Source organism: Pogona vitticeps, chromosome 3 (genome assembly GCF_051106095.1).
Source record: "Pogona vitticeps strain Pit_001003342236 chromosome 3, PviZW2.1, whole genome shotgun sequence".
Taxonomy (NCBI): domain Eukaryota; kingdom Metazoa; phylum Chordata; class Lepidosauria; order Squamata; family Agamidae; genus Pogona; species Pogona vitticeps.
Window position 1 is genome coordinate 36,535,220 of NC_135785.1, and position 18,084 is coordinate 36,553,303.

Here is an 18,084-nt window from a genome sequence, read left to right on the forward strand (position 1 = left end):
TGCTGCGCATTCCCTTCCCCCACCTTCCCCAATTGGATCCCCTACTCACCAGCTGGTGTATGTTCCTCTCCTCCTTCTCTTCGGTTTTTCCGCCAGTCCCCGGCAGGAGCATAAGCTCCCCTACCCCACCTCCTTAGCTGATCACTCACTCAGACAAGGAGCCGGGACAGGCAACCCTGTGCTCCTGCCAGGGACTTGCTAAACAGCCAAAGAGAAGGAGGAGAGGAGCGTGCAGTGGCTGGTGAGTGGGGCATTGGTGGGGGAAGGGAACACGTGGCACCCATTGTGCCAAGCTTACGAACCAGCATGAACCTCTGAATCGAAGTTTGTGCCCATCTCTATTCTGGAACATACTTTAGAACCATCTTAAAATGGCAGCACTGGTTTAACATTTAGTAATGTGTGGCAGTCAATGTTCCCTCTAAAGTGTGTGCGTACACACAGAGTTCTATCAGCACTGTGCAGCACAGCCAGTGTTGATGCCCATTTACTTCTGGGTTTCAGATGAAACTCCACCCCCACGCGCACATGGGGTGAGGCCCCCGTGCAGCAGGATTGAAAATTAGAGGGAACATTGGTGGCAGTCAAAAGAAATGTATTGTCTTGTCAAATCCTACACAGTCAAGATGTTTGACTATCTTTTAGAGACAGTACAGAAAAGTTCCTGGAATATAGTATGTGACTCTAACACAATGCATTACTCTACCCCAGAGAAATAAAAATTATAATGTCCATCTTACCTGCTTGCATATACACAAATATTATCTACCAATGGAAGATTCTTCAGAGCAGCTTCTACTTTGCCCAGAGAAACATATTCTCCCGCTTGAAGTTTTACAAGATCTTTTTTACGATCTACAGAAAGGGGTATTAAAATAAAAGTGAATATTATATGCATTTAATAACTGGAACACTTTAAATAAAAGTACATAGCATTAGACTAACCATAACCCTGTCTCTTATTTCCACTTCAGAGCACCTGTGATTTAATCACCTAGACTTCATGTAGATAGATGAATTAAATCAATTTTGTGGGGTTTTTTAAAGTTTGTTTAGTAATTTCACATTGTCCTGCAAGTTCCTGTGTTACAAATTCTATACAGTGTCAACATAACATTCATGAGCATTTATACGTTTACCAGAAACAGAGCAGGATCTAATAATGTAATTCCATTTGATTCTGCTTCTTCTACTAGAATTGACAAAAACATATATGTGTGTGTGTTTATTTAAGAATCCGTCCCAATGAATCCAAATTAAAATTTCATTTCAGTGTTCTCTCTATTTTGCCCTGTATCATAAAAGTTTAAATGAACTATGCTCTATTAGCATGCATATGATAATACTGGTCACTATCAGTGAGTGGTCATGTCAAATAAAACATCTTAGCGTATAAGGTGCAAGAAGGTGCACTGGATACCCAGCTTTTAAAACTCTTACACAGATATGACTTATGCTGCTAGTTCCTCTGCTTTGGAAATGCACATTATGAAGTTGTTGTTCTAGGAGTGTGTGTAGGTGAATGAACTCAGTTAACCCTGGATCAAACAATATGCGCAGCTAATCTGTTGAGACCACAGAACTCCTTCGTATCTACAGCTCATGGGGTAGAGGGAGCCTGCAAAGCTAAGGAAAGGAAGTGGGGAACAACTCCCCACCAGGAAGGAGAAAAGGCAGACTTCATTCCTTTCCTCTCTCTTCTTCTCTTCTCCTTCCTTTGCTTTTCAGCCTCTTGCCTCCCTCCCATTTTCCCTCTTTCAAAATAATTCATTCATTCATTCATTCATTCATTCATTCATTCATTCATTCATTCATTCATTCATTCATTCATTCATTCATTCATTCATTCATTCATTGGTCTTCATTTATTTATGGGTCTTCATTTATTTTCCCCCCTTCTCTGCTTTGCTTCTTCACCTCCTCTTACAATATTCCAGAAGAGTAGCTAGAATCCTTACCCCCCCACACACACACGCACACACCACCATTGTCAAGCACCTCACTGCAATTATTAAACTGAGTCTTTCATAGGTTTTCAAGATCTATTTCAGACTGAGCCTGGCCATTTAAGACCAAAAAGACCCAAAGCCCAAATCTCTCTTGCTGTCTTCTTTCAGCCAATGAGATACTGGCAGAGATCAGGGCAAAGAAATACTTAAGAAGCCACTGTCCTTACTGATAAACTTCAACTGAGCATGCTCAAAAGAGTTATAATTTTTCCCCAATATTTCATCAGCTAAAAGATGGGTTTACTCCAAACAAAGAAAAGTTGGTAGGATAAATTTCATTTAAAATAAGAAAAATGGGTGCCTTAAAATTTATTTGAGGAATTCAAAACCTGATTTGAAAGTTAAAATGTTTTGTTTGTGCTGCCACCCTCTCTTTTAGCATTGCTTTATAGAATACCATTTAACCCAGCTGCGCAAATTTGGCTAGAAACCTGCCTGGCCATAACAACAGAAGAATCTTATAGACTGGAATGAACGGATATTATGTCAGTGAAATATCTGAGTGAAATGTACTATGATTAACTCACCAATAATTTTTAAAGACCCATCTGCTTGGAATTCTCCAATGTCTCCAGTAAACAGCCACCTCTGTCCATTCTCATCCACCATGAAATCTGTCCGAGTTCGCTCTTCATTTTTGTAGTAGCCCATTGTTATGTTTTGGCCTCCGATAACAATCTCACCTCTAGGATATGGTTTATCTGTGTTAAAATAGCCACCTGTAACAAACATTTTAGTAAACTGAGAATGTCATCCTGAATTTTTCAAATACAGAACAATTAAATGCAAAACATATTGACTAAAAACTTATCAAGTAATCCAACTGACATACAACAACAAATACCTATAGTAACTTTGTGTGCCACTTCACGGATTGCTGCCTAGTCGTGGCAAAGGGGCTTGAGTAATTCAGAGAAGCTATGTCCTATGCCATGCAGGGACACCCAAGATGGACAGGTCATACTGGAGAGTTCGGACTAAATGCGATCCACCTGGGGCAAGAACTGGCAAGCCACTCCAGTATCTTTGCCAAGAAAACTCCATGGACAGAAACAAAAGGCTAAAAGACATGACGCTGGAAGATGAGCCCCTCAGGTCGGAAAGCATCCAAGATGCTACTGAGGAAGAGCGGAGAACAAGTACAAGTAGCTCCAGAGCTAATGAAGTGGTTGGGCCAAAGCCGAAAGGCACTCTGCTGTGGACATGCCTGGAAGTGAAAGGAAAGTCCGATGCTGCAAAGAAAAATACTGCATAGGAACCTGGAATGTAAGTTCTATGAACCTTGGTAAGCTGGATGTGGTCAAACAGGAGATGGCAAGAATAAACATTGACATCCTGGGCGTCAGTGAACTAAAACAGACGGGAATGGGCGAATTCAATTCAGACGATCATCATATCTACTATTGTAGGCAAGAATCCCATAGAAGAAATGGAGTAGACCTCATAGTCAACAAAAGAGTGGGAAAAGTTATACTGGGATATAATCTCAAAAATGATAGAATGATTTCAATACGAATCTAAGGCAGACCTTTCAACATCACAGTAATCCAAGTTTATGCAACAACCACTGATGCTTCAGTTCTATGAAGACTTACAACACCTTCTAGAACTGACACCAAAGAATGATGTTCTTCTCCTTTTAGGGGACTGGAATCTAAAGTAGAGAGTCAAGAGATAAAAGGAACAACAGGGAAGTTTGGCCTTGGAGTTCAAAACAAAACAGGGCAAAGGCTAATAGAGTTTTGTCAAGAGAATAAGCTGGTCATCACAAACACTCTTTTCCAAAAACACAAGAGGCGACTCTACACATGGACATCACCAGATGGGCAATATCGAAATCAGTTGATTATATTCTCTGCAGCCAAAGATGGAGAAGCTCTATACAGTCAGCAAAAACAAGACCTGGAGCTGATTGTGGCTCTGATCATCAGCTTCTTGTAGCAAAACTCAAGCTTAAACAGAAGAAAGGAGGAAAAACCACTGGGCTAGTCAGGTATAATCTAAACCAAATCCCTTATGAATACACAGTGGAAGTGAAGAACAGATTTAAGGAACTAGATTTGTACAGGAGGCAGCAACAAAAACCATACCAAAGAAAAGGAAATGCAAGAAAGTAAAGTGGCTCTCCAAGGAGGCCTTACAAATAGCAGAACAGAAAAGGGAAACAAAATGCAAGGAAGATAGGGAAAGTTACAGAAAATTAAAGGCTGACTTCCAAAGAATATCAAGGGCAGACAAGATGGCCTTCTTAAATGAACAGTGTAAAGATATAGAGGAAAATAACAGAAGAGGAAAAACCAGAGATCCGTTCAAGAAAATTGGAGATATTAAAGGAACATTTTGTGCAAAGATGAACATGATAAAGGACAAAAATGGTAGGGACCTAACAGAAGCAGAAGACATCAAGAAGAGGTTGCAAGAATACACAAAGGAATTATACTCAAAAACATCTGGATGTCCCAGATAACCCAGATAGTGTAGTTGCTAACCTTGAGCCAGACATCCTGGAGAATGAAGTCAAGTGGGCCTTAGAAAGCATGGCTAACAACAACACCAGTGGAGGTGATAGGATTCCAGTTGAACTATTTAAAATCTTAAAAGATGACAATGTTAAGGTGTTACACTCAATATGCCAGCAAGTTTGGAAAACTCAGCAGTGGCCAGAGGTCTGGAAAAGATCAGTCTAAATCCCAATCCCAAAGAAGGGCAGTGCCAAAGAATGTTCCAACTACCGTACAATTGCACTCATTTTACACGCTAGAAAAGTTATGCTCAAAATCCTCCAAGGTAGGCTTCAGCAATATGTGGACCAAGAACTCCCAGAAGTACAAGCTGGATTTCGAAGGGGCAGAGGAACTAGAGACTAAATTGCTAACATGCGCTGGATTATGGAGAAAGCCAGAAAGTTCCAGAAAAACATCTACTTCTGCTTCATTGTCTACACAAAAGTCTTTGACTGTGTGGACCACAGCAAACTATGGCAAGTTCTTAAAGAAATGGGAGTGCCTGACCACCTTATCTATCTCCTGAGAAATCTCTATGTGGGACAGGAAGCAACAGTGAGAACTGGATATGGAACAACTGATTGGTTCAAAATTGGGAAAGGAGTACGACAAGGCTGTATATTGTCTCCCTGCTCATTTAACCTATATGCAGAAAACATCATGTGAAAGGCTGGACTGGAGGAATCGCAAGCAGGAATTAAGGTTGCCAGAAGAAATATCAACAACTTCAGATATGTAGATGATACCACTCTGGTGGCAGAAAGTGAGGAAGAATTAAAGAACCTCTGAATGAGGGTGAAAGAGGAGAATGCAAAAAAAAAATGGTCTGAAGCTTAACATCAAAAAAACCAAGATCATGGCCACTGGTCCCATCACCTCCTGGCAAATAGAACAGGAAGATATGGAGGCAGTGACAGATTTTACTTTCTTTGCCTCCATGATCACTGCAGATGGTGACAGCAGTCATGAAATTAAACGACGCCTGCTTCTTGGGAGGAAAGTAATGACAAACCTAGACAGCATCTTAAAAAGCAGAGACATCACCTTGCTGACGAAGATCAGCGTAGTCAAAACTATGGCTTTTCCAGTAGCAATGTATGGAAGTGAGAGCTGAACCATAAAGAAGGCTGACCGCCGAAGAATTGATGCTTTTGAATTGTGGTGCTGGAGGAGACTCTTGAAAGTGCCCTGAACTGCAAGGAGAAAAAAACCTATCCCTTCTATAGGAAATCAACACTGAGTGCTCACTGGAAGGACAGATCCTGAAGCGGAGGCTCTAATACTTTGGCCATCTCACGAGAAGAGAAGACTCCCTGCAAAAGACTCTGATGTTGGGAAAGTGTGAAGGCAAGAAGAGAAGGGCACGACAGAGGACGAGATGGTTGGACAGTGTCATTGAAGCTACCAACATGAATTTGACTGAACTCTGGGAGGCAATGGAAGAGAGGAGGGCCTGGCGTGCTCTGGTCCACGGGGTCACAAAGAGTCGGACACGACTTAACAACTAAACAACAACAACTTTGTGTGGCAATTCACCAGAGATTTATTCCAATAATAAAGCTAATAGTATTTTGGATATTATGGTGTTATTCAAATGCACCATAATCCTTTATTTACATATAGTACTTCCTGAGGCCACAATCTAATACACTGAAGAAGTGAAGAGTCAGGTATCTACATAGATATACTCTATTAGAGAACTGCATTTTGGTACACGGTGGCTAAGGCCAGCATCTTTCTCAGTGCTGAACTGTGAATCATGTATGCAGTATCCTACAGCATTTTTTATTCTTTCATCAGCTAAAACTTACTGGCCACCCAAAAAGAATATAAGGATTGACTTCTCAGTTAGAAGCAATTTGCTGCTGCCATTAACACCATTTTACTTATGGCAGCATATTGTGATGACCATAATGATGGTCATAATCTGTTTGGTTTGCCAATAAACTATATCAAGCCACTAATACACCAGGCTCAGTACTTGAAAGAAAATGAAGAAAGTACCTTTACAGTCTAAGTGCAAGTAATATTTATATGTCCTTTTCATTATAGCTACATAACTTATTTGGGTGGTTTACAATGCAAAACATTTCACTGTATCCTTCCAAAGCCACAAAAAGATTCTAAAATATATGGACCAAATAACACATATCAGATGGGAAAATACGATTTGTACAAGCCTGAAAGCCCGATTTATAAGCTAGAATTTGCCTGTGGTTTGCAGAAGGAAACACAAACCATGTGGTTTGCCAGCATGGATATAACAGCAAATGTTAATTCCAACTAGAAATTTAAACTAATTGTCCAACTCTTGTATAGGGAGAAGTGCAAGCCTCAATCCTGTAACACCAATTTCATCTGATGAGGTAAGAGGCACCTTCGCATATATCAAACTACATGGGAAAGTATGCATGTCATAATGCATATGCATTTTCTTACACAGAGATTTCCAGAGGGGTAGCCATATTAATCGGTAGGCTGGTGTAGAAAAAGCAGTAGAGTCTTGCAGCATTATTAACAAGTTTAATTTAACACAATTCCTTCTATACACTAGCTCACTTCTTCATATGCATCTGAAGTGGCTCTCAGTACACCAAAGTTTATGCCAAATAAAAGCTGTTATTTTTTTAAGGTAGCCCATCACAGAGATTACTATGCACAGTGACCCTGGAAGCCATTTTGGGCTAAAAAACTGAATTTATATCTTCCACATCAGCATCCAGTACTATTACAAACCACTCACACTGCAAATTCCACTGAATCTAGTTTTCTACATTTACCTAGTTAACAATGACTCACAAACTTTCCATTGTGAGATCCAACAGTACACAAAAATGAGCAAATATAGTTTATTCTGAAGTAGATAAATTCTTTGCTAACATGTGGGAAGTAAATTTTTTAGAACTACAAACTGTTCTGTGTTATTTCCCTTAATATTTGTTTATCTAGCAGATTTTAAAATGTGTATATCATAATTTTAAACAGAAGTAATAATATGTGATGGATAGAGAAATAATTTTAAATGCTTAGAATGTAATGTGTAAAAATATTTCTTTTCTTGAATTTTCTTTGCAGATACTTTATTTAGAGTTTCTATATACAGTAGCACACACAATATGTTTAAAAACTAGTTGCAAAGAAATATGGTTATAGAACAAAACACTTTACCTCTGCATTGATTCTACTTATTTATGGAAACACATAGTAACAACTGGTAATGTCATTAATATTACTGCTTTTATAAATTAACAAGAAACATTCATTCATTTTTCCTGAAACATTTTTTGGGGGAGCTTTTGAGAGGATTTTCAGTTATTTTAATATTGCTAATCTTATTATTTAGGAAGTAACTAAAATTCATACTGTCAATGAGTAATAAAATGAACTATTTTTTCAGTAACAAGTAGCACTTAAGTTACTTTTCAAAAGTAATGAGTAATAAGTTTTTTTTTTATTCAAAGCTCTGCTTTGTAGTCATCCTTATATGCTCCTGAATATTATTTGAATATCAGGACGAAAAGATTGCCCTGCTGTGATTAATGAGAGAATAACTGGATAATGAAGAATGTTGTATCATAATCCAGATGTGGTAATTACAAATGCTCTCTAAGACCTATGAAAACTGAGGCAAAGCAGGGCTTGAGTGTGAACCTAAACAAAAAGATTAAAACTGTAATTCATCCTACAACAAGGGTGAGAATTAACAAAAATAATCTGCAAACTAATTCCTTTTTTTTACTCTGCCTCCGTTCCCTGACAGGTGCCCTGGGACAGAAATATGTCATTCAGTTCTTTGATAACAGGGGACATGGTGGCGCTGCGGGTTAATCCGCATGTTGCTTACATGCAAAACCTGTAGCGTGCATACCACAGGGCAAGTTCTCTACACAAAACCAATGAGGATGAGAAAAGTCAAAGACTAGTCTCCTGCCAACATGCTGGGAGCCGGGTAAAAATTCACTAACCTGACCGTGTCACTCTGTTAACAGACACTGAAGTCCAGACAATGTGTAAAGGTGTAATTCAACACCATTTATTTATTTATTTATTTATTTATTTATTTATTTATTTATTTATTTATTTATTTATTTATTTATTTATTTATTTATTTATTTATTTATTTATTTATTTTCCAGTTGGACAACAGGCTGCATCAACAGAGGCCATAAGAGTAAACGCACTGGACTGAAACTTGAACAGAAAAATCATCAGAACTCTAACAGCACCCTATATTCTTCCCTAGTGTGACAGTGGACTCAGGCCATTAAATAAACTCTTTTTCTGAGGTGACAGAAGGAACTGGTAAGTTCCACTTTATATGGGTCTACTAGCTTGCTGGTGCTCTGTTCCCAGCCACCTTTGATCCTTCCTCTCCCTGAAGTCTTCTAGCATGGAAAGAGACCTCAGGGGAGGGAGAAAATGTTTCCTCATTTTGTGCCAAGAGCACATTCTCTATAACCAAGACTACCATTTCCAGTTCAGATTACAGAGTGATATAAGAGAAGCATATTAGAAACACAATGCTTAGCCAGTCTTTCCTGAATCCTTCTGCAGAATTTAATGAAGCATTCTGCTCTCTATTCAGATCATATGATTTGAAGGGGAGAACATAAATTTGAAGCAATAACAAAAGGAAATACATGATTATAGAAGCAGAAGTTGATGGGGTTTTCTTTAGGAGTTTGCAAAAGGCTCACAATTCACAAGAAAATGCATAAGCATTACAAGCCCAGAGCTGTGGGAAAGGAGATGGCAGGAAGCATTCTGTTGTTAAAAGGCTAACTTAAAGGCAGAATTTAACACACATGACCTCTTCTAACCATGTTCCTCAATGCTGGAGAAATATACCTGTTCAATTTATGGTGATGACATAGTAATTAGAGGCACAGGAGCGACTTACTTGCCTTCTGCTTTCACAAGTTAGCATACTAATGCTTTAAGCTACTACAATTAAAAGGGAGCCTGAAAGTTATACAGTATGCCGAGGTGATTGAAAATCAAAAGGGAAAAATTATAGTACATTCATTTCCACTGGTGCTCTCTGTCTCTCTCACAATCCTCTCTCAGGCAGAATAGCATCATTTTATTTGTGCATGCATTCATTTATTCAATTTATCTATTTCCCATTTAGCAAATAGCTACTCTGGCAGTGTACAGCAAAATAAACATACATAATAGAATAATATAGACATGTTGTTATCTGTACACATAAACAATCCCAAGACAGATGGGGAAACAATTTCAGAAACGTGGTGCTGCAGAATGACACTATGCCAGTATTAAAAGCAGAGCATATATCCCCATAATATCTCCCCAATTTACTGGGGATCATGGAAACTTGACAACAGGAAATGGTACAGAGAGACACAAATCTTGAGTTCATCAGGAGCTCTATGAAGTCTGCATGAATCTTTGTGAACTTTGAGGTCCTTTGTTTTAGTCACTGACTGACAGCACACCACCTTGCAAAGCTCTCTGTTTCTTCTTTTGTTTTCTCCACTAAGCCTCTAACCTATATTTGCAAATTATATTTGCGTGTGTGGGTTCTGTCCAACCATTTTTCTCTTTTTACATCCTTGCCGGAAGAACCAAGAAACTTAACATAGAACTTATTTTCCATTTACAACAGGGTAAATGAGAGCAATCGCTTCTACCTCTTGCTTCTCTTTGCCTCAGTTCCTCCAGTAAGTAATGACTGGAGGAACTGAACTTGAGACATGATGCCCTGGAGCACATGTCTGCTCAAGCCAATTCCTTCTCTCATGAAGACAAAACCCTCCCATTCCCTCCATCTGTGGCTACAGCAGGTTCAGTGGCTTGATCTGAAGTCTGGGAAATAGCATGTATGTGAAGAGGTGAAGGATTAACGTACACTGCTAGTTGTAATCCTAACCCCTGGGTACTTTTAAGGATAAAAAACCAGAAAAATATCTTATATTTAACCTTCAGAGAAACATGAAAGGAGATTGCTCCTAGTCTGACTACACACAACATGGACTACACAGTCAAGTTGAACGTCGTTTGGGTCATGGCAACATTATGCTTTTAAAAACATTTTTTAAAATTTGTCCTGAAAAAATAATATCATAGCAAACAAGTTCTTACCTTCTTTCCAGTTCACCAGTTTGATTTCACAGCAAACTAATGGTGCTCCCACTCTGCCTGTTGTGTAATCCCAAACTGAAATTAGGGAAAGAAGGGCTTATTGATGACCCAGAAATACAGCTTCAAAACCATTTATAATTACATTTCTTGGAATAATTACTTCCATGCAACATTAATGATATTTTGGAGCAAAGTATTCAGTATATAGATAACACTCAAATTATACCTTTGCATCCTTATAGTCCACACCTATAAACACCACTAACCTTCCGTTATTGTTCCAGCCCCAGAGGATTCTGTAAGGCCATAGCCCTGTCCCACAGGGCAACAAAAACAGATGTTCATAAATCTCTGGGTGGCTGCAGAAAGTGGAGCTCCTCCACACAACAAGACCCGAATCTTCCCACCTAGCAGCATCCGGACTTTTCGGAAAATGAGACTAGAAAGGTAAAGAAAAGTTTTTATTAGCTAAAGACAATATGGAAAACATCTGGAACAGCATGGGCTTTCAAGTAGAAGGTCCACAGCTATATTTTCCTTTTCCAAATAAGTTGTGTGTACCTAGTTAACTTTTACTCAGATGCACATTTCACTGATTTCAAAGGGACTTACTCCCTGGTGAGAGTGTGAAGACTGATAAATGCATTGTGTACCTGGCTTTCTCTATTGAATATTTTACCTGGCAGTGACTTCTAAACACTACTCTCGATCAATTCTGGAATGAAGGAGTCCACTGCATCCACAGCCAAAGACTAATGGGTATTCTCCCCAACCTTGTTCTTCGGTGGCCAGCTCAAAATTCTCATTTCCCCAGCAGATCTAGCCATGTGGTCCACATCTCAGCAAGTCATATATCACAGGGAAATGTCCAGCCTTTGGGAAGAAGACTCATTTAGCTTACCTGTCACATAGTGGGGTGGTATAGCCTTTGGAAATCTGCTCCATCTTGTAATTATAAGCTAATATAAACAGATTCCGTTGGAAACTGGACATTTCATTAACTCGACTCATGACATTTTTGTAGATTCGATCCATGATTTCCTAATTATAGAGATGGATTACACATAGCAGTTTAAGAGAGATAACAGTATGCAATCAATTTAATTCATTCCAGAAGACTATGGGAGCCTCATATTGTTTCAGATTCAATTAGGTCCGGGGTTCCTTCCAAGTTTCAATGTGTCTTAGAACATTTAAAAACATCAAGACAAAACTTTAGGTAAAAGGCAAGACCTTCAAAGCTAGAAACAAATCCAACATGTGCTTTGTTTAAGAGGCGGAAAGAATTAAGACAGGTAGTAGTGGTGGGTGGCACATTTCCATCATGGAGCACCAATGCAGCCCTTCTTTCTTATCATTCTTCTAGCTTTCAGCTTTAAATATAAAGCAGCAGTCAGGAAAAGCAGCCACCACGGCTTCCTCAGATCGCAGCAGAAATGTGCCAAAGGCACCCACACCACTACTGTGTCCAGCTGTACATATAGCCTTATATTTTTTTTTCCTTTGGGCAGAAGCCAGAGAAAAAAGGCAGACAAGAAACAGAGATGTGTGCAAGTAACCTAGTGTTAAAAAGGCAACTCTAATGGTCCTCTTGCACTCTCTTTCTCTCATCACTTTTTTGTTGTTGTTTAGTCGTTAAGTCGTGTCTGACTCTTTGTGACCCCAGAGCACGTCAGGTCCTCCTGTCTTCCAATGCCTCCCGGAGTTGGGTCAAATTCATGTTGGTCGCTTCAATGACACTGTCCAACCATCTCATCCTCTGTCGTCTCCTTCTCATCTTGCCTTCACACTTTCCCAACATCAGGGTCTTTTCCATCACTTTTTACTACTGGCTTATTACTACTCTGTTTAGCAATGAGTACTGTACTGAATGATGAACATACTGAGCTATATTGAGTTGTTTACACAGTGGGTACAGCTTGTACCCTTTTTAAGAGTGGGCCAGGGAGCCAGTGCGAGGAGAATGGGATGTGCTATGTAGTTTGCCACTTGTATATTGGAGAAAACTGTTATTTACTTTGAATAATAAATTACATGGATATCTTAAGGTATAACAAATATCCACCACCCGATCTAAATATTCAGAATGTTAATATTACAATTCTATTTTTATGAAGTGTTTATGCCCAAAAGATACATTCTTCTTCAAGAATTAAAGTTGCCAAGGTTTAAATTTCCTTCTTGCTTTCTTTGTAAACTATTATAACATTGACGATATATTAATATGCAGCATGAATTGTGACACAAACATTGTTAGCATTTGACACGATCTACATTGCTTTATATTTATCAATATTCAGACCACTTTTTCAGCAACTAAGAGGAAGGAAAATCTCCTTCTATGAGTGTCTTTCTGCTTATCACTCTCAGGATTTAATTCATAGCATATGCTTCTCCCTTCGACAACACTGGGGTTAGGGGTACTGGACCCCCATGTAGTTAAAAATCTGCATATAACTCTTATGCCCCCAAAACTTAATGACAAAGTACAGATGCAACTAAAGGACAAAAAAAGTATCAGAGGGAAAAACAAAGCAGCACAGTATTTATTGAATATTCATTTATTGAATAGTTATTTATTTGCTTATTAATACTTTTTTAAAAAAAATCCATGCATATCCAAAACTGCTGAACACACCCATGCAAGGGAGAATTGTACTATGAATACTATACTGTATTTTAGAGACTATAGTAAAAATTATCTGATACATTGAGCTAATTTATCATTAAAACTCAAATCATTCATTCAATGTTGCAGATTTTTTAATTAAAATTCTTGGAGAAGGGGGAATTTAATGGAATACAAATAGAATTTTCTTCAAAATCCACAATGACGTAACTCACATATATGTTGAACGTCGACATGTTTTCCACATCATGCAATAGAGGAATGGAGCAATTATATGATAATTATGCTGAGATCATTATCTTCTTCTGTAACATCTAAAAATGCACAGTTAAAATACACAACTTACCGGCACAGCTGCCATTAGAGTTGGCTTCAGTTCAGAAACATCACCTCTACTTCCTTTTTTTATTTTAGAGGACTGTAACAGAAGTGAAGGCACCCACATGTAAGCTTCAGTTATTAATCAAAAATTTTCATTTGCTCAGAAATAAAAAGATACATTGACAAAACTGCCAAATTAAATTCCCAGCAACCTCTGTGGGATATGATTTGCTCTATAAATGCAATTTCAAATCAAGGGACAAAAAAGGCCTTTTAAAACCCAGAAATGATCAACCAGTCTTGTTCCTGGCATATTCTGGCCTAAAAAAGGTAGAATAGTATTTACAGGGCCATGAATAATGGGGAAGGGGTCCAAGCGAGGCCTTTGAATAGCCATGGCAGAGCCAGAGAAAAATGTCCTCTGTATCCTAAAAAAAGCTCACAGTTGACCCATATTTTGCCAGAAATATTGATGTCACAATAGACATGCATATTCAGTTCTACATTTAGATATACACTGTAGAATGTACCACTAACTGCTCTGTTCCAAGGTAAAGAAAGGAGACCACTTACTTGATCACTTAGAGTTTGAGGTGAGGAGTAGCCAATACGGCATCCATGGGCCAAACAAACAAGTTCAGCACTTAATTCCAGGACATGAGCAAGTGGCAAGTAGCCAATGTAAATATCCTTCTCTCTGAAAAGGGATTAGACTCTGTGTCAACTTGTGCCAGCCCACTACAAGTGTGTGATGTCAGTTGTCCTACCTCAACACCATAAAGCTACCATATTATAGTTCGCAAAAGAGGATCAGTCGGGACTATAATGCTTATTTCCTGCTACTGTGATAAACAAAACCAATGTCAACCTTGGGAAAGGGCTCGCTCCCCCACTGTCTTCCTCCCCATACAACAAACTGCCCCCACAACACAAACACACCTGTAAATACAGTTAAGCAGTCTTCGGCAAGCTAAACTAGAATTATGACTAGTATATCACCATACTTTGTCTGCATAAATTTGTATGATTTCAAGTTCCTGGCTATTCTCATTCTAGAATGGTAGTTAAGCCAAAGAAACAAAAGAGGGAAAGAGAAACTATAACTCAAATGTACATTTGCCAAGCTTACAAAGTAGTTGTAAAAATTATCCATGCTGTATAAACCTAAAAAATACAGCATGCCAGTGACATATGTGAACATTTTAGTTGCACACAAAGACAATTATTTAAGCAGCTTATTTCTTTCTGTTCCATAAAATCCTGAATAAAGGCAGCACTACACTTGCCCACATACATTAGATATCTGTAGATATTAGATATTTCAGTGACTGTAGAATTGTAAAGAAATGTAAGTGCTCTTTATAACTATATTCTATACCTACCCCAAATTGGGAATCCTTTCAGCCATCCCAGTTATACCAGAAATAAGATTGCAATGAGAGATCATAACGCCCTTTGGAACTCCCGTAGAACCACTTGTATACATAATTACTGCTATGTCTGAGGGTACTGGTTTCAACTTCTGTTTGCTGAGTGAGACTAAAAAATTAACCAAAAAAAGCATAAAGGAAATTTAAAATGCAAATCAAGTTGTAGAAGATTTATTCTGCCATTTTCCAAGAACAGCAAATTCTAATTCCTGAAACACCCTAATCCTAATGAAATGATAATGTATTCCCACTGACACTTGGACATATCTCTGAAAAGCTCCTCATGGGGCCCTACATGCAATATTCCTGTCTCCCAAGTTGCATTTATTTAAATCTGCCCAGCCAGATAATCATACAACGCCTAGCAACAGACAAACTATTCCAGCACACATAAGGGTAATTAAGAATGGTCAGCACAATCTTTTGCTATGATCAGTCTAACCTTTTCAGGCTGTACCATGAATATTATTTATCTTCTCATCTATGGCAAGATAGAACAATATCTTACACTAACTGGATGAATGCTGGATGTCCAAAGGCAAAAAGGGAAATTGATAAAGCTTTTGTGCTACAGAGTATTATTGCCTGCCTGACTCTCCTAAGTTTTCACACCAAATAAACACATTTCTACAGAGCTTCTATCCACCTGCTGCTAAAGAAAACTATTTTATAGAAACCAGCCACAGTGAACTCTAAAAATAAAGGGCCAGAATTCAACTGGAAATCTATACTTGCCTAAGTACAATGACATACATCATACCAGTTAGCAACAAACTGCCATTAATTAACAGGATGGTGGTTGCATTCTTGGGCAGTGCCCAGGAACATACAACACTTCATTAATTAGTGACAATTTGTTACTGTAAGTTGCCCCATTTCACTTATACCAACACAAATTGCCAGTTAGATTCTGGCCAACATATTCATGAAGTCTCGGTATCATATGTATGCTAGAAAATGACGATAGCTGTCACAGAATATTCTTAGCATATGCCTCTAAGCAGAATACAATCTCAAAACAGAGAACCTTTACACATGATCATGATTTTGACTTTCTCCACTTTTATTTTTTTTCTAGAACATTTTCAATGTCATACCCCTCCCCGCACCTCCCAAATGATTACATGTATAGCTACACATACTATTTTCTGCTTTCTCGCCCATAGCTTGAACTGATGTCATTGTATGAACAATTACACCTTTGGGGAATTCGGACCATGATACTGGTTTGCCATCCACAGTAATAATATGGCGCAGCAATGGAACCTGAGAAGCAATGCTCTGTGGAAAGAATACACAAACCAAGTATTTAATGTATCATTTCAAGCAAAAGTAATACAGGACATTTTTTAAAGGAATAAAAGAGTGATTGATCAGGAGTTGGAGGCAAAAGAAAGCAATATGATTATGAGTGACTATGGGAACAAGGACAAAAGGGCTGAGGGAGTGAGACAGGCTTACTGTAGGGTGAAAAAATATAAATGGGTGAGCATGGCAGTAAGGCATTTCAGCCAAGAAATAAGACCTGGGAACTCTGGACTTATATATTTCACTAAAGGTTTTTACTGCATAAGGCTAATTAGAAAGGTTTTGTTTGTTTCCTATCCTGCCTTTCTCCCTGTAGATCAAAAATAATAAGACTGGGGGATGCAAGTTTAAATGCCATCTAATTCCTTTGCAAATATTTATGTTTTTCTTTTTCATCATCATTTAAGATATTCACAAGGTTTAAGACACATATTATGCTTATTTTACTCCCAATTCCTTCCCATTTAAAAAACATCCTATTGCACCAAATTCTTCCTGATGCAACCTATCCCAACATTTACTATGGTTTTGAAATGTTTCACTGTCCTGACAACAAGCAGCTGTGTCTATAGCATCACAATGCTCTTACAGAGGGCAAAGGAAGGTAGTCGTTACCCACATTGAAGTAACCATTGCTCATAGGAGAACAGAAAGAATATCAATACTTCTGTAATTGTAGTCTTTTCCAGCTACTGCTAATCACCATTCTTTTTTGCACATTTTCTTACGCGCCACTGAGAAGGCCGATTTCCCTACATGTCTTTGATGTGTCAGAAGTCAGACTGTATAAGCAAAACTCAGCTCTAACTCTCCACAATCTCTCTTGAGGTGAGGCACATGTGGGCCTCTACACACTGTTGGATTGGAGGTCCCATCAGTCCTAGCAAGCACAACCAACAATGAGGGATAATGGAAACTGGAGTCCAATATATCTGGGGGGATACATATTTCCATCCTCCTTTAGAAAGTTCTCCACCTTAAAAATCATGAATTCGAATCCATCCTGCTACATAAAAAATAAAATGTGTTCCATTTTTATGGTGTTAACTGTAGACACTACACTTTGTAGAATTTTTCCATGTATGTAATTTTAAAAGAGACCTCAAGATGTGAGACTGCACATTTATGCTGCCTGTGATCCTGACCTATACTACTACAGCTTCTTTTCTTGCCCTCTTTCCTTTCCCTATCTCTTTTTCCTGTTCTTCTCATTAACAGCATTCAGTGTTTTGGCCTCACTTCCTTTCATTAGCTCCCTGTTTCTGCTGCTCTTTATCTCAAGAATCTAAGTTTCCTCCATGCATCCTTTGTTCTCATCCTTAGTGCACATTGCCTGCTCTGTCTCTTTTCTCTGCTCTCTAGCCATTCTGCTTTTTTTTGTTTTTGATTCAACAACCTTTGCTCTTCATTTTCTCCTGAGATCTCTTCCCACTGAACCGTCTAGACAGTCTTCTTGCTTTGTTCTGCATCTAGGGACTTTGGACATCTTTCGTGTCCAGGAACTAATTGTTCAGCTTCAGCCCATGGAAGTGCTAGTCTGAAAACGTTCTGTTGCTGAGAACTTTTGCTAGTAGGCAGAACGTTTGCCAACATTCTGCTATATCTTATCAATTTTGCTAATACGTGACAGTGGCCTCATTGGCATTGCAAAATCTCTCAGTGAATTATAACAAAAATTATACTTAAGAGACATATGGTCCCTAAAGTGCTGTTAAAATTATGCTATGAGGGTGTTTTTGAATTTGAAACTGGCATTCAAATGGAATATTCACCAATCC

At 38.5% G+C, this 18,084-nt stretch overlaps 1 protein-coding gene across 4 annotated transcripts in view; it reads right to left on the reverse strand.

Annotated features, from left to right (window-relative positions):
- The window catches only part of ACSL3 (acyl-CoA synthetase long chain family member 3), a 67,776-nt gene that overhangs the window by 6,883 nt on the left and 42,809 nt on the right, over positions 1 to 18,084 (reverse strand). For all 4 annotated transcript variants that reach the window (XM_072995971.2, XM_072995970.2, XM_078389210.1 and 1 more), the window contains exons 7-15: positions 16,141 to 16,279; positions 14,951 to 15,107; positions 14,142 to 14,265; positions 13,594 to 13,665; positions 11,520 to 11,659; positions 10,885 to 11,057; positions 10,619 to 10,693; positions 2,537 to 2,728; positions 741 to 855 (exon numbers count right to left, since the gene is read on the reverse strand). In XM_072995971.2, the coding sequence (XP_072852072.1) occupies positions 741 to 855; positions 2,537 to 2,728; positions 10,619 to 10,693; positions 10,885 to 11,057; positions 11,520 to 11,659; positions 13,594 to 13,665; positions 14,142 to 14,265; positions 14,951 to 15,107; positions 16,141 to 16,279 (1,187 nt within the window). The remainder of the gene's footprint in view (positions 1 to 740; positions 856 to 2,536; positions 2,729 to 10,618; positions 10,694 to 10,884; positions 11,058 to 11,519; positions 11,660 to 13,593; positions 13,666 to 14,141; positions 14,266 to 14,950; positions 15,108 to 16,140; positions 16,280 to 18,084) is intronic.